The 15,339-nt window shown below is 36.7% G+C and overlaps 1 protein-coding gene across 1 annotated transcript; it reads left to right on the top strand.

Moving 5' to 3' along the window:
• The first annotated feature begins 10,049 nt into the window (after positions 1-10,049).
• Positions 10,050-10,460, top strand: LOC129764567 (cuticle protein 19-like). The gene is made up of 2 exons (XM_055763768.1): positions 10,050-10,091; positions 10,152-10,460. The coding sequence occupies exons 1-2, from the start codon at positions 10,083-10,085 to the stop codon at positions 10,458-10,460; spliced, it is 318 nt and encodes a 105-aa protein (XP_055619743.1). The 5' UTR covers positions 10,050-10,082.
• The last annotated feature ends 4,879 nt before the right edge of the window (positions 10,461-15,339 follow it).

Genomic DNA, 15,339 nt, shown 5'->3' with positions numbered 1-15,339 from the left:
AAAACGTTTCACTGATATGTTATCCAGATAACCAATGGTTGAACAAAAGCTTCGATTTTCGTTGAATAAAAAAAATAGCTCAATTTTTTTTGAGAAGACTATGTCAGAGGCTTTTATTTGATATGTCAATCATGTCGGTACGGTAGTTCAAAAGTTGTGAATTTTTGTGTTGGGAAAAAGGGGGGAACAATTTTTTTTTCGGACCATCGGTTCACTTTGAGATAACTCAAAAACAAACAAAAACAAGCCTCTCTGATTTTTGGATATGTTATGAAAAAAACACAGCTTTAAAGAAAAAATATTAAAAAATAGGGCCCTCTAGTCCAAAGGCATGTAGACAGCAAAAAACTAATACAATCAACAATTACAACAACAAAATCCATTTTTTGTAAGTGTAATATATTTACAAGAAAGATCAGCTAATTAACTTTGATTTGATACAACGTAGTTCAAAAGTTTTGATTTTTTTGAAAAAAATCATTTTCGGAAAAATGGGGTGAAAGTTGATTTTTCGAAAATGAAAATGGACACCCTTATGAAAAAATAAAAAAAAACACGTGTCTAATATTTTGCGAGAAAGAATACAGCTACCACTTTTCACGAAAATCTGAGAACCACTTTAACGGTTTGGTATGGAATGGCTGAATGTAAAATGACCTCATTTTTCTTAAAAATCATATTAATATCAGAGTCTTTCGATATCTCAAAAATCATACCAATTTACCGCTTGAACTTTTCCCTAGAAAGTTCGTCCAAATATCTTCATTTGATGTGAAAAGATTAGGCTGGCAAAATGTAGGGACTGTACCGTATGTTCGACCCTTTTTGATTGCCCCGTTTTTTATAGATGTGTATGTTTATTATATACTAGCTGACCGGCAAACTTCGTCACGCCCAGCATTTGTTTTTTGTTATCAATACCTTCAAACATTCACGTTTTCTTACTATGAGCAAGTTCATGGGTCCAATTGCAGAACTGTTTATTGATTGATCTTCTATTCGACCCCGTTGAATTTACCTTTTACTATAAAATTCCTAGTATCTCTAACAAAACTCATCATTATAATATCAGATTATTTTCAGACACAATTCTCGTTCATGATTTTGCAACATATTTCTTCGTACATGGAATAAATGTTTTATACAAAAAATATGATAGAATAAAGACAGCCCTAAATCGGACAATACCATCCTCGAGCTCTGCTCTTATCAACACATCCGACGATCTTTTTTTTTTTGTATAAATAGAAGATGATACAGGAGTGCGTTTCATTACATTAAAATCCATTTCCAGTTACAAACAATAATCAATTTCGCTAGCGCAAACATCAAATGGATTAACAGCACTTGTCACTATGTAATTGTAGAACACATGGGAATTTAATTTTCCGACTTTTCCCTTTTTCCTTCAGAGTTTTCCGAAAATTTTCAATTGTCATGTTTGGTTGAAACATGTGTAATATTTTTATTGGACCCTCTCTCCATTCCAGAGGAGGGAGGGGTGTCATACCATTATAGAAACAATTCTCATACCCAAAAAGCTTGAGTTATGCAGAAGTTTGTGTTAAGTTTGTCTGGCAGGTCCCCTTAGAGAAGGGGGAAGGAGTGTATTCACCATAGAAACGTTTCGTGCCCCGTAAAACCTTCACATGCCAAATTAGGCTCCATTTGCTTGATTAGTTTTCGATTTATGCAGAAATTTGTGTTTCATTTGTATGGCTGACATCCCCCCCCCCCCCCTTTAGATAGGGGAGTGGAGAGTCTAATCACCATAGAAACATTTATTGCACGCTAAAACCTCAATATGCCTGATTTGGTTTCATTTGCTTGAATAATTCTCGAGTAATGCAGAAATTTGAGTTAAATTTGTATGGCAGCCCCCCCTTAGAGAGGGGGGAGGGGTCTCAAACTATCACCTTTTTTTAAAGTTAGAGACGAATGAACTGAAGAAGTATAAATTCTCAAGCAAGAAAGGAAGGCAAACTTTCAGTATCGTTCTGTATTCAAAGCAATGAATATCTCTTATCCTTCCTTGTTGTGCGTCATCACATGTCTTCTTTTCGGATTGAGCTGTGGACGCGACCAAATTACTCACTCGCTGATGTCTCTGGCATTGCAATCATTGCATCAACATGGCGCCATTGCATTAAGGTTCTGAGCTATACAATTGTGTGGGGAATCATCAAGCTACGCTATCGTCAGCTCACCAAGAAAATAAATGTTCTGGAATTTTGTCAGTGATTTGGTTTCACATGACGGTAGAAAAACTCTCTCCACAAAGGATGATAGCTAAGCTAATCTAGACTGGTAATATTAACAGAAAGGGCTTCTGTTAAGAAGACCGCAAAACAGAGATAAGTGTGTATATATTTAGTTGCTTCAAGCCATTGATACATGGATATTTGTATGTGTACGTGCGTTCTTCATAATCCGTACGTAAAAATAGTGCATCTTCGCTACGCTGAATCCCCATTTTTATCTGCTCCCATGTGCATTGGCCCTTGAACGATGCAACAATCGCCTAATGTTTTTATGCTATGATTGACGATTGTTTGGTGTTGCAAATTATGCAGTCGTAATCTATATATATATATATATATATATATATATATATATATATATATATATATATATATATATATATATATATATATATATATATATATATATAAAAATGGAGTGATGTCTGTCTGTCTGTCTGATTCTTATAGACTCGGAAACTACTGAACCGATCGACATGAAAATTGGTATGTAGGGGTTTTTGGGGTCGGGGAAGGTTTTCGTGATATTTTGAGACCCCTCCCCCCTCTCTAAGGGGGGGCTGCCATACAAATGAAACACAAATTTCTGCATTACTCGAGAATTAATCAATCAAATGAAACCAAATTTGGCATGTGGAGGTTTTAGGATACAATAAATGTTTCTATGGTGTTAAGATACTCCTTCCCCCTCTCTTAGAGGGGGCTGCCGTACAAATGAAACACAAATTTTTGCATTACTCGAGAATTAATCAATCAAATGAAACCAAATTTGGCATGTGGAGGTTTTAGGATACAATAAATGTTTCTATGGTGTTAAGATACTCCTTCCCCCTCTCTTAGAGGGGGCTGCCGTACAAATGAAACACAAATTTTTGCATTACCCGAGAATTAATCAAGCAAATTAAACCAAATTAGGCATAAGGAAACTTTAGGGTGCAATGAATGTTTCTATGGTGGTTAGATACCCCTCCCCCCTCTCTTAGGGGTGGCTGCCATACAAATAAAACACAAATTTCTGCATTACTCGAGAATTAATCAAGTAAATGGGCGGGACGAAGTTTGCCGGGTTAGCTAGTGATAAATGTAAACAAGAAGGGAAATGATTCTACTTCGTTTGGACAAGTGGGTCGAAACGAACAATTTGCTGTCAAATACGCAGTTTGGCTTCCGCCGAGGTAAAGGGACAAATGATTGTCTCGCGCTGTTATCTTCTGAAATTCAAATCGCATTTGCTCGCAAAGAACAAATGGCTTCCGTTTTTCTCGATATCAAAGGGGCATTTGATTCAGTTTCCATGGGAATTCTCTCAGAGAAGCTGCATAATCGTGGAATTTCACCAATTCTTAACAATTTCCTGTACAATTTACTGTCAGAAAAGCACATGATTTTCTCTCATGGCAGCTCGAAATCTTCTCGTTACAGTTTTATGGGCCTACCACAAGGCTCCTGCCTAAGCCCCCTCTTGTACAGTTTTTACGTCAATGATATAGATGATTGTCTAACTAGAGATTGCACGTTGAGACAACTTGCAGACGATGGAGTTATTTCCATCACGGGTACTAATCCGTTCTGCAAAAGTCGTTGCAAGATACCCTGAACAATCTGTTCACGTGGGCTCTCAAGCTGGGTATCGAATTCTCTACGGAGAAAACTGAAATGGTCGTTTTATCTAGGAAGCACGAACCCGCCCAATTCCAGCTTCACCTATCCGGCAAAACGATCCAACACTCTATGTTTTTCAAATACCTGGGTGTATATTTTGATTCTAAGTGTACCTGGGGGAGACACATTGCGTATTTGAAACAGAAATGCCAGCAAAGAATCAATTTTCTCCAAACAATTACCGGAACATGGTGGGGTGCCCATCCAGGAGACCTCATTCATACAAAACAACGATATTATCAGTGTTAGAATATGGCAGTTTTTGCTTCCGATCAGCTGCCAGGATTCATATTCTCAAGCTGGAGAGAATACAATATCGTTGCTTGCGTATAGCAATGGGGTGTTTGCATTCGACACATACGATGAGTGTCGAAGTTTTGGCAGGAGTACCCCCTCTTACTCTTCGGTTCACAGAATTATCCTACAGATTTCTCATCCGTTGCAAGATCATGAATCCATTGGTGATTGATAACTTCGAAAATCTTCTCCAACTGACCCCTCAGTCAAGTTTTATGTCTTTATACCATGAGTACCTTACTCACGACGTGCACCCTTCACCAGGCATCTCCAACCAAGTTTGCTTCCCTTACTTCTGCAATTCCTCTGTCATTTTTGATCTGTCCATGCGACAAAAAATCCATGGAATCCCAGATCACCTACGCTCCGATTCTATTCCGCCGATATTTTCGGCAGAATATGGGAAAGTTAGATCTGATAAAATGTTCTTTACTGACGGTTCATTCATAAACGGGTCCACTGGCTTCGGCATCTTCAATGAAAATTCCAGTGCCTCTTTCAAACTCAAAGATCCTTGTTCCGTGTATGTCGCTGAACTGGGTGCGATATACTACGCTTTAGGGATCAGTGAAACATTGCCCATCGACCATTATTTTATTTTTTCAGACAGTCTCAGCTCAATAGAGGCAATCCGCTCAATGAAAGTTGATAAACGCTCATCTTATTTCCTAACAAGAATAAGACAACTATTGAGTGTTTTGGTCGAAAAATTATTCAAGATTACCTTAGCATCGGTTCCCTCTCATTGCTCGATTCCGGGGAATGAGAAAGCGGACTCGCTAGCTAAGGTGGGCGCTTTAGAAGGCACACTTTTTGAAAGGCAAATTGCTTATAATGAATTTTTCCACATTCCTCGTCAGTATACGCTCGTAAGTTGGCAGCGCATGTGGAGTGGTGATGAGTTCGGTCGTTGGTTACACACGATTATCCCTAAGGTCTCGACGAGTGCATGGTTCAAGGGATTGAATGTAGGTCGTGATTTCATTCGCGTGATATCTCGGCTTATGTCCAATCACTACAACCTAAACGCGCATCTCTATCGCATTGGGCTCGCAGCAAACAATCTTTGTGATTGTGGCGATGGCTACCACGACATCGAGCATGTTGTATGGTCGTGTATCCGGTTCCATGCTGCTCGCTCTCAGCTCTCTAGAGCACTGAGAGCACAAGGCAGACAATCGGATATCCCCGTCCGGGATATCTTAGGTAGCCGTGATCCTGATCTTCTGCTTCATCTATACCTGTTCCTCAGAAACGCCGATGTCAACGTTTAATGATGTTTCCTTCGTTGTGTCCCCGTTTCATATGCCTCCTATCCAAACGATAAACTTTTACTTAGTCGCGGCAATACATACACACACTCTTTACAGATACACGGGCCAAAGGTTGTGCAGTCCACTGATTATTCAACAAGAGCCAAAGGTTGTACCGCTCATGACAACTCTACACGAGCTGATGATTGAGCCGGCTAGTGACCATTCTATCCTGGATTCCTCGAATCGAGAAAGACGCACCACGCTAGATATGGGGTACAGACTAGGGGGGCGTTGCTGATTAATGGTCAGCTGCATCCCATAAGGAAGTATCCCGTGTCGGGCACACGTACTAAGCATCGAAGACTGCGACATACCAATTATGAGAACACTTGTAATACTAACCTCGAGTCAACCGCGAGTAATCGGTTACATATTACTAACATAGTCTAAGCAAACATTGTCAAAATATTGAACTCCCGGCCCCGTTAGGCTGACGCCATATGAGCCTTAATAAAATATATATTTTGGATAAAAAAAAAAAAAGAATGGAAATATTTACGCTAGGGCTTTGTAATGAATCTCTTCTGAGGCAAATATTCAGCCTTTTCCAAGCAGTTAACATTGTTTGTTTTCTCTCATCAATGCATTGAACTGACGCTATGGCGAAGCAGGTGTTAAGGTTGTGCAGCAAAAAATTATCTGAGGAATACCAAGTTATTCAAAAAGTTATATTAAGTTATTAATGCTGCTTTAAACTAGGATTGCATTTGCGCGAATCTTGATCCTAATGAAGCAATGCTAATCTTTTCGAAGTTGTTGAGATTAAAAGATAGAGTTTATTTCGTTTATTTAGTCACCTAAATGTCGCTCTGTGAAATTTTGTATGTGATTTGGTTTCGCTTGCCAGTAGCAAAACTTTCTTCAGTAAGGATAACAACTGCGCTTATCTCCAGCATGTATTGTTCTACGAGCACAAGAATGAATCTTCAAACAATTATCGTCAAATGATTATACAATAAAAAAAAATTCTGGGCGATCAAACTGGTAGAATGATTATTTCAAAATTTTCTTAGCATTATAAAATAATACCCGCAGTGATAATCAAGCGACTTGAATTAAACTAGTTCTACGTCAACAATGCGGTCGTGTCTTGAACACAACCTCCTATATATTTTTTTACTCCAGAAATATGGATGAACTAAATACAAATCAAGTCGAGTAAGACGGATACTCCACAAAAGGGACACAAACATTTTGTTTTGAAAACAATTATCTCCTCCTTCTTTTTTAACAGATGCCCACTAAATACGTTAGCAAGAGCAACCAGTTATCATGAACGAATCAGCAGAGATGTTTTTAAAACGTTATCCGTTTCTGTCCTTTCAAATTCTGGAAGCTGTTTTAGACATGAAAAAATGAGAAAAATTACGGGGCCCTTCTAGGGGATTTTAGTCATGTTTTTTGTTCGATCATTTTGAAGGTCCATTTGAAGACTTACCTACATCTTGCAAAATTCCTGCCTCAAAAACAAATGTAAAAAAACCAAGACCCAGACTGGTGAGATAGCTATATATTTTTGTGAAATTCACGAAAAGAAATCAACATTTATTGAGGGTGTCCATCTTTACCAACCCTCCCCCTATATGAAAATCATCCTAGAGTATACTTTGAAAAGCTGTGTTAAGCTGTGTAAGCTGTGTAAATTGAAAACAGCGCTTCCCTCTTTCCAATCAAGATGACAAGGGTTAAAACTCAGCGACTTTTGGTTTTGAGCCAAACAAAAAAAAATAAAAAATCATAATATCAAGGGCAAAATTTGTTGCGCCGTGTTAGTTTCTGAATTTGAGTTTGGATTTAAATTTTACTCATTGTATTTGCAGAGATTTTATTGAACATAGCTGTCATCGACATGAAATCAATCATTCAATCAACGACGAATTGCGCTCCTGTTTTGTTGTACTATGCGGTTGAGTTGAAGCCTCATGCCACAGAGATCAGTTGGTGAGCTTTTAAACATTTATTTCCTCGTTCAGAAATACGATACATCTGCCATTGAATTTGTTGTTGTTTTTATCATTTCATTAGTGTTCTTAAGAGTCTAGTTGATTCAGACTAAACACAGGAGGCCAAATTTCGTAAAACTCGTGAAAACTTTCTACTTGGACTTGGACTTGGACTACATTGAAAAATGAAAAAAATGAATGAAAAAAGGGTTGTTTTATTCATTATATTCAAAGTAGCATTAGTCAAAAAATCGTGTTGAGATAAATGAAAACATATCATGTAATTAGTTGACAATGACCGAAAAAAATATAACTAACTAGATAAAAAGTTGGTGAGAAAAAATTCGTGCTAGTTGCAAATCGTTGGGTGTAAATATTTTCAGAAATGGAAAAAAAAAATAGAGTGTAAGAAATTCTTACTAACTATATGTTGTATCTGCCTGGTAGTGTCGGACCAGTTGACAGGATTTGTATACGATGAGCATTATGTGGACAACGGAAAAGTCGCGACCCAACAATTGTGAAACACTGCCAATTGAAATGTTAACAAAATTTCCAAAAATAATAATCTGTTTTGCAGAATCTATCCATCATCTGAATATGAACGAATAGAATTCAAACAAAGCAGGTAAATCTAAGAATGTTTGATTGTTTGGCTTTATTCTCGGTTTTATTCTTTTATTCAAGAAACTCTTCAAATTATGGCATTTTGTTAATTTTTTTTTGCTTACGGGACAATTCATGAACTATTTGGTCAGCCTAGAAAAGACAAATTCAAATTCATAAAAATGAGTACATTTTCCGAAATCGGCATAAAAATAAGGGAAAATTGTATATCTCAAAAACGAAAAAATTAGTGTTCTTTTCATTTTGATATTTTACGTAAAATGTCACAGCTTTCTCAAATTTTTTTAATTTTTTGAAAGCCGAGCATTTTTTTTTTGAAAAGGAATGACTATACGTGGTTTGAACAAGTGATTTTCTTTCGGTAAATATTTACCATGGAATAATCGTATATAGTTTTTTTATGCAGAATATTTATATATTTATATTTATTTACTTGAATTGTTATGATTTCGCAATGTTTGAGCATTTTATCAATTTCTAAGATTTCATATCCCTATTTTGGTGATTCCAATACGGCATCACATTGCATTACATTGAAACAACATTCAAAGCAAAAGATATGAAAAATAAATCTGAGGGAAGTCTTTTGAGATATAAAGCCTTTGTAACATTAAATTTCAAATTTTCTGTGTATAATTTTTAACAGTTTATTGCATGTTATTTTTCCTAGAAAATCCCATTGAATTTCCAACAACTTTATCGAACACCATATTTTAGTTAAGTTTTTTGAAAAGAAGGTCAATGAAAAACATCAAAAAATGTATCTTCTGTTCGACAATTGCCAATTATCGGTTACACGGGTGTCTATTTTATGCAAGATTTTCTCAAAAAGTAATGCCAGTTATTCCATTGAAAAGTGAATGGTCCACACAAATCTCGTTTCCTCCGGAGAATCCCGCTTGACAAATAATTTAAAATGAGCAGAAATTTTTCTGAATTATTTTTTTTCTAATTGGGGAGTTCACAGGGCCGTAATTATTAATTAGTTTTTTGGAACAACTTTTCTACATGTGTCATTTTGTTTGTTCAATAAATGTTTCCGAAAAAAAGGACATCATTGGAATCAGCTTCAGTAATACTGATGAATGTTTGCGTAACTTTCTCCATGATGGGGATGATGAGCATGTCCTTTGCGTTCGACGTGAGGTTGGAATCCGCCCTTATGATCTGAAGTATAGTCAACAATACGATGTGTTCCATCGGCTTCATCCAGCGTGTATTGTCCCTTCACATGATCTCCATCACGATGCTCCCATTGGCTCTTATGATCGTGGGTATGGGAATCCTTGACACCATATTCGTACTTGTACTTAGGATAACTGTGATAATCTTCGAATGCCGAAGCCAGAACTAAGAAACAAGCAGTTAGCGTGATAATCTGTAGGAATATAACATACAATTATGACAATATGATCGCAATTCGTTTTCGTTCAAAGTTACCTTAAACATCGTCGTTGTGTAGTGGCTCTGAACTGTGAACAGTGATATACCAAATGCTTTTCCGCTACTGATATAAACTAAGAAGCAATTCAAAATATTTATACTAAATGATTGCTGCATCCACAGCCCACTACATTAGTTTGCATTCAAATTTCCAACAAGCAATTCTAACAGTGTTGCACTGCATCAGGTGCCATACATTTAATTAGTGGCACATTTTCTAACACTTAACTTGCCGTGTGTCGTGTTAAGCAGCTGAAACTTCACGGTTCATTGACCAATCGGTATGCCACGAACGAAAAATTCATATCAACTCTGTTCGAACATTGTTAATCAATTAAGAATGGTCCGTCGGAACATGAGTGCAACATGCATTTCCAGAGGATATTACTTGACAAATAAGAGAGAGAAATTTTTCGCGGTATGCGTGGTGTATTATAACAATTATAACAATAGTATAAATATTCCAGTGCGGTTTGTGTTCAGTATCAGTTAAGTTTTAGTGTTCCATCTAAATAGATCCAGCTTAATTCAAAATGTTTAAGGTTTGTTTGGAATATGACCTTCAATCGAGAGCATCAAATATTCCACTATTTCTTCCGTAGATAGTAGCTTTTGCAGTGTGCCTTGCTGTGGTAGTTTCTGCTTACGAGGACTATCATAGCTATCCCAAGTATAAATTCGAATATGGGGTGAAGGATTCCCACACCCACGACCACAAAAGCCAATGGGAGCATCGTGATGGGGATCATGTGAAGGGGCAGTATACCCTGGATGAGGCCGACGGAACACATCGTATTGTTGACTATACTTCGGATCATAAGAGCGGATTCCAACCTCACGTTGAGCGCAAGGGACATGCTCATCATCCCCATCACGGAGAAAGCTACGCCAACATTCATCAGTACTACTAAGTTTGATTCAGCTATTTGGTTATAGTGAACGTCAATGCAACCTGTGTATCTGCGAAAAAAAAATGGAAATAGAAAATTGTAATTCAGAAGAATTCAAAACTTGGTAGTAATCTTTGAATAACGTTGGTTTTTCCGGTGGTTTCTAAAATTCGTACTTTGTACATCGATTGTAACACATTTTGCCACGTTGTAACAATAGTATCGTAGATTGTTAAAGCTCTCGAACATCAGTATCCAAAGTGCTTCCCAAAACAAACAGAACTTTCTTTGTGTAGCTACCGCTGGCGGAGTGAAAAGTTTACGGATAAAAAAGAAAAACAACAACTCCGCTCGCATTTTATTCGCTTTGTTATCCAACACAATTTTCATCAAAAGGAATAAGGTACACCGGGGCAAGTCGAAACGATTTTTTCAGTGTTCAACTTGATAGTTTTTTTCAAAAATCACCAAATCACTAAATTGAAATATGGTTGCAGCATATACAAAGTATAACAGATGACTTTCGATAAAAAAAAATAGGGATTCACACTGGATGCTTCGAAAAATATCAATTTTGAAAATGTTTAGTTTTCATTCGCCACTCGAAACGACCACTAATGAGGTTTATGGGACCATTCAAATATTCAAATATTACGTAGCGCGCTCAAAAAGGGAGGGGATGGCTTGTGGAAATTTAGTTGGAAATAAATCCAACTAAATCTAAACATTTTTATGCAAATGACCATTTGTACATTGTTATGTACAGAAAAGGGGGTCTAAAATAGTAAAAAATACGTTACGTAATATTTGAACGACCCCTCGTTGCAAAATTATCAAATTTTACTGTCTGTTTATTCATAAATTATATAGAACATACTGAGGAACGAAATATGAAAGATTTTTTTTTTGTATTTTTTGATCATTCATTCATTCAGCCATTGAAAATAATCGATTTTTACTGATTTCAACTAACCCCAGTTTATTTATTTACCTGACGTCCGATTCTGACGATATTTTTGAAAAAATCTATGTTTCCGAACCGTTTGAGTCAGCGCGCAAAAATGGTTGTTTTGATTTCACGGAAAAAGGAAAAGTAAACAAAGGTGGGGATTGCGTTAAAATTAAAGAATTAGTTTATACGATACGAGTACGTATACGAGTCGCCCTAGACAGTTACTGCAGTAAAGCTACTCACACCGTGTGAATGCATCATGCCAGTTAATGTCATGCGAGATCCGGCGTGCGAGTTACTTCAAAGTTTTTTGATTTTACTCGCACTTGCATCCCTCATAACGTCAATAACAGCATTCAGCGTTCGAATCAAGGATGCCAAATGTAAAGAAATGTCCAATTTTAAAGATATTCAAAAATATTCGAAGATATGAACAGACTTGGAAATTTTCGAAAACAAAAACAGCAGCAAGGCAAAATGAATAAAATTAAAGATCTCTTTTAGACTGCCATTTAAAGCATCACATACTTCCGGAATCATCTTAGCTTTGGATGCTTTCAAGATTTAAAAAAAAATTAGCAGGTTGTGTGCACACGACCACATTATTGACGTAGAACTACGCTGGTATTTTGTTCAAGTACTCCGCTTTGCGCTCTTTTAAACAGAATCCCTTTCTAATTATATTTTTGGTCTCGATTGGCGTAGGTGTCATCCTTGGTGGAGAAAGTTTATCACTGTCATGCGAAACCAAATCACACACAAAATTCCAATTATTTTCTTGGTGAGCCGATGGTAGCCTAGTATGATGATTCCCCATACATTGCATCGTATCTAGAACGATATTGAAAGTTTGCCTCAGCTAGATCCAATATTTATGCTTTAGGAAAATATTCCCCTTCGTTCTTCTTCTTCTTTTATTTGTTCACGGAGACTTTGAATCATTCCTCTTCGTTGATCGCCGATAAGTTGCTCGTTATTGACGGCATGGGTAGGGATGCTCACAAATGACAAATGTATGGGAGAATTGAAATGCTTCTATTTTCATCAGTTTAAACCATTTATACACCAGGGGATTGTAATATATATCATAAAAAACAAATATTAGGGAATTTCCGATTCGTTTGGTATGTAAATCGTAAAAATCCGTTCGCGGCAAAAATAGTTATTAACGTTAACTTTATTTCATGAAAACGTGACCTGTTTTCTGATTTGGCACCCTTAAGGAAAGACGTAGTTCTACGTCAAAAATACCGACAGTAATCTGAACGATATTCCAAAAGAAAGGCACGTCAATGTTATTACTAATTTCACTCTTGCAAGTTAGCATCCATTACGAATGTATTTGTGTTTGGCGTTGCATTTTTCGAGTAATTAAATCCAACTGTGTTACCACCTGTTCAGGTGTTATTCTCAACACTGCTCTGTACTCTCGGGGATCATCATCGTAGAGCTCCTTCAATATTGTATTTGTTGCTCCTTTTTCTTGCATCCAATTCCTGGCCCAAATCCTTTTGCGTTTCTGCTTTTTTCGGATAGTACCTTCAGTTCAAAAAAAAAATCAGCACCAAGTATTGTTATATACGGTCAGCGTATATTTCGCGATAAAATTTTGCAATGATAAATTCAACTGAAAACCTGAGACGAATCCTGGCAATTGAAAAGTCTATTTCGGATCAATCATCTGTCAAATTCGGACCAGATTGCTGTTTCTGACTATTTGATGAACATTTGAAAATCACCTGGCATCCCTGGTAAACTCGTGCTGTAGTATCTAGTTTCTCGCCAGCAGCTCACACTGTGTGAACAGACAAGTTCACCGGGTCAGTAATTGCTCACTGTGAAGTCAGCTACTAGCAACATATAAATTGGCCTTAAGGCATTCCAATATTCTGGTATATGGCTGTCATAAAGTCACGTCAATCCATCATTCCTAGTCAAAGTCATGATTTCCGTTTTAACTTACCCCGAATTTGCCTCGGTGTACCTTACATGTTTCATACCTCAATATTCTCAATTGCAGTGATATCGTTTTCGAGTCCGACTCTTCAAGTCCTATTTTGATGGACTTCTTTGATTATTTACTCGTTGCTTGAAAATGTATTATCTCCCAGCCATATTTTAAGGTTAGGAAACCGATCATAATCACTGGTGACTACATTTGTTGAACATAGTGGTGAGGGGACTAATTAGAATATAAATTGTTTGATTTGTACTCCAGGTATTTTTCGCTTGCACGAACTTGCTACATTTATAAACAAGCAAACGTAAACAACCAAAAGAATTTGCCCTGTTCATTTATTTATACACTCGACAAAAAAAATGAGGAACAGAGGGCGATGTCGGAAATTTTAAGTGCTTTTTGAAATACCCTAACTTCGTGAAAAATCAACGCATATCGATGGGATGTACATCATTTTAAAGCCATAACTTTCAGGTATTAGAATATTGTACGTATATATTTTTATCTTGGTGTGGTAGGTGTAGTCTTTTTGACGTAGAACTACGTCTTTCAGGAAGGGTGCCAAATCAGGTTACGTTTTTATGAAATAAAGTTAACGTTAATGACTTTTCACTGTGAACGAGTTCTCATGATTTGCATACCAATCGAATCGGAAATTCTCTAAGATATGCTATACATTACAATTCGCTAATCTCTAAACGGTTTAAATTCATGAAAACTGGAAGAACTTCCTTTTTTCCCATTTGTTCTGTCGATTTGTGTGCTAACCCTACCCGTATTTCGAATGCTTATAACTCGAACATTTCTTAACAGATCAGAAAGAGGTTTGCATCAATTGATAGGAAATATTTTTACGCGTCTATCACAATTAATAAAATGTTATTTTTCATGAGATTAACAATTGAATAACTGTAAAATGTCAAGCGTTATGAACGCCCTTACTGCCAAGATTTGAGTGGCCCGATTTACGGTTTCCCCAACACAGACTTCACAATCGACTTGTGGAAATCCACTTTGCATAGATACATGCAAGTCGGGGGTATTTTTGTTTCCACCGAGCTGTGTTTCCCTAACACGGACTTCTAAATCAATGTGCCTGGGAGAATCCGCTTTGCAAATACAAGCAAGTCGGAGGTATTTTTTAGTGTTGCGTACTTTTGTACTCGCTTGTCATTTTGCATACTGGAATATGTTTCCCTAAAACGTAATTTTAAACTGAGAAGCCTGGGAAAATTATCATTTTAAATACTAGAGGTGAATAATCTTTCGCGGTTCGAGAACTACGTATACATTAGATGTGCAATAATTTCAGAGGAAAATGTAAAATACAATGATCGTTTGACAATTTTTCCGTTCACATATTTCGGTAGTCCTAGGCATGATATCAAACGTAAACGGACGTTCATCAAATTTATTTGTAACGAAGAACATAATCTATTACAAAAATTTCGATGTGTTCTAGAATAATAGTCGAAGTGGTAAACAAGTGGATTACATAATGTAATTGCGTAGTTCTATGTCGAAAATACGCGGTCGTGTCCTAGATACAACCTCTTAGAATTTTTTTTCAAAGATTTTCTGGACTAACACATTTTTTTGCAAACCAACAGCATATACAAATAACCTTATTAACCAGCTTTCATTTGATTCCTAGAACGTTCCTGTAGGACTTTTCCATACAGAGATATATTAGTTTGAATTAAAAATTACCCCTTCGTCTTTGATTATGAATTATTCAATAAACAAACATTGCACTGAAAATCGAAGGGTAGTTTCGAAATCTCCAACAAATTCTGCACAAGGATAACGTATTACTTTGACGAAAAAAAAAAATTAAATTTTTTGCATGTATTCAATCAAGGGCCAAAAACCGGATTTTGTAGTGCTTTACAAAATCCACTATAATTCTGCAAATATCGTAGTAAGTTCTATTGTTTGCAGGCAAATGTTTAGCCTAGTGTCATCCCTAGACATCTGTGAACATTTCA

Source organism: Toxorhynchites rutilus, chromosome 2, assembly GCF_029784135.1.
Source record: "Toxorhynchites rutilus septentrionalis strain SRP chromosome 2, ASM2978413v1, whole genome shotgun sequence".
NCBI lineage: Eukaryota > Metazoa > Arthropoda > Insecta > Diptera > Culicidae > Toxorhynchites > Toxorhynchites rutilus.
The sequence above is the reverse complement of the archived record's forward strand: the minus strand, read 5'-3'. Positions and strand labels throughout refer to the sequence as shown.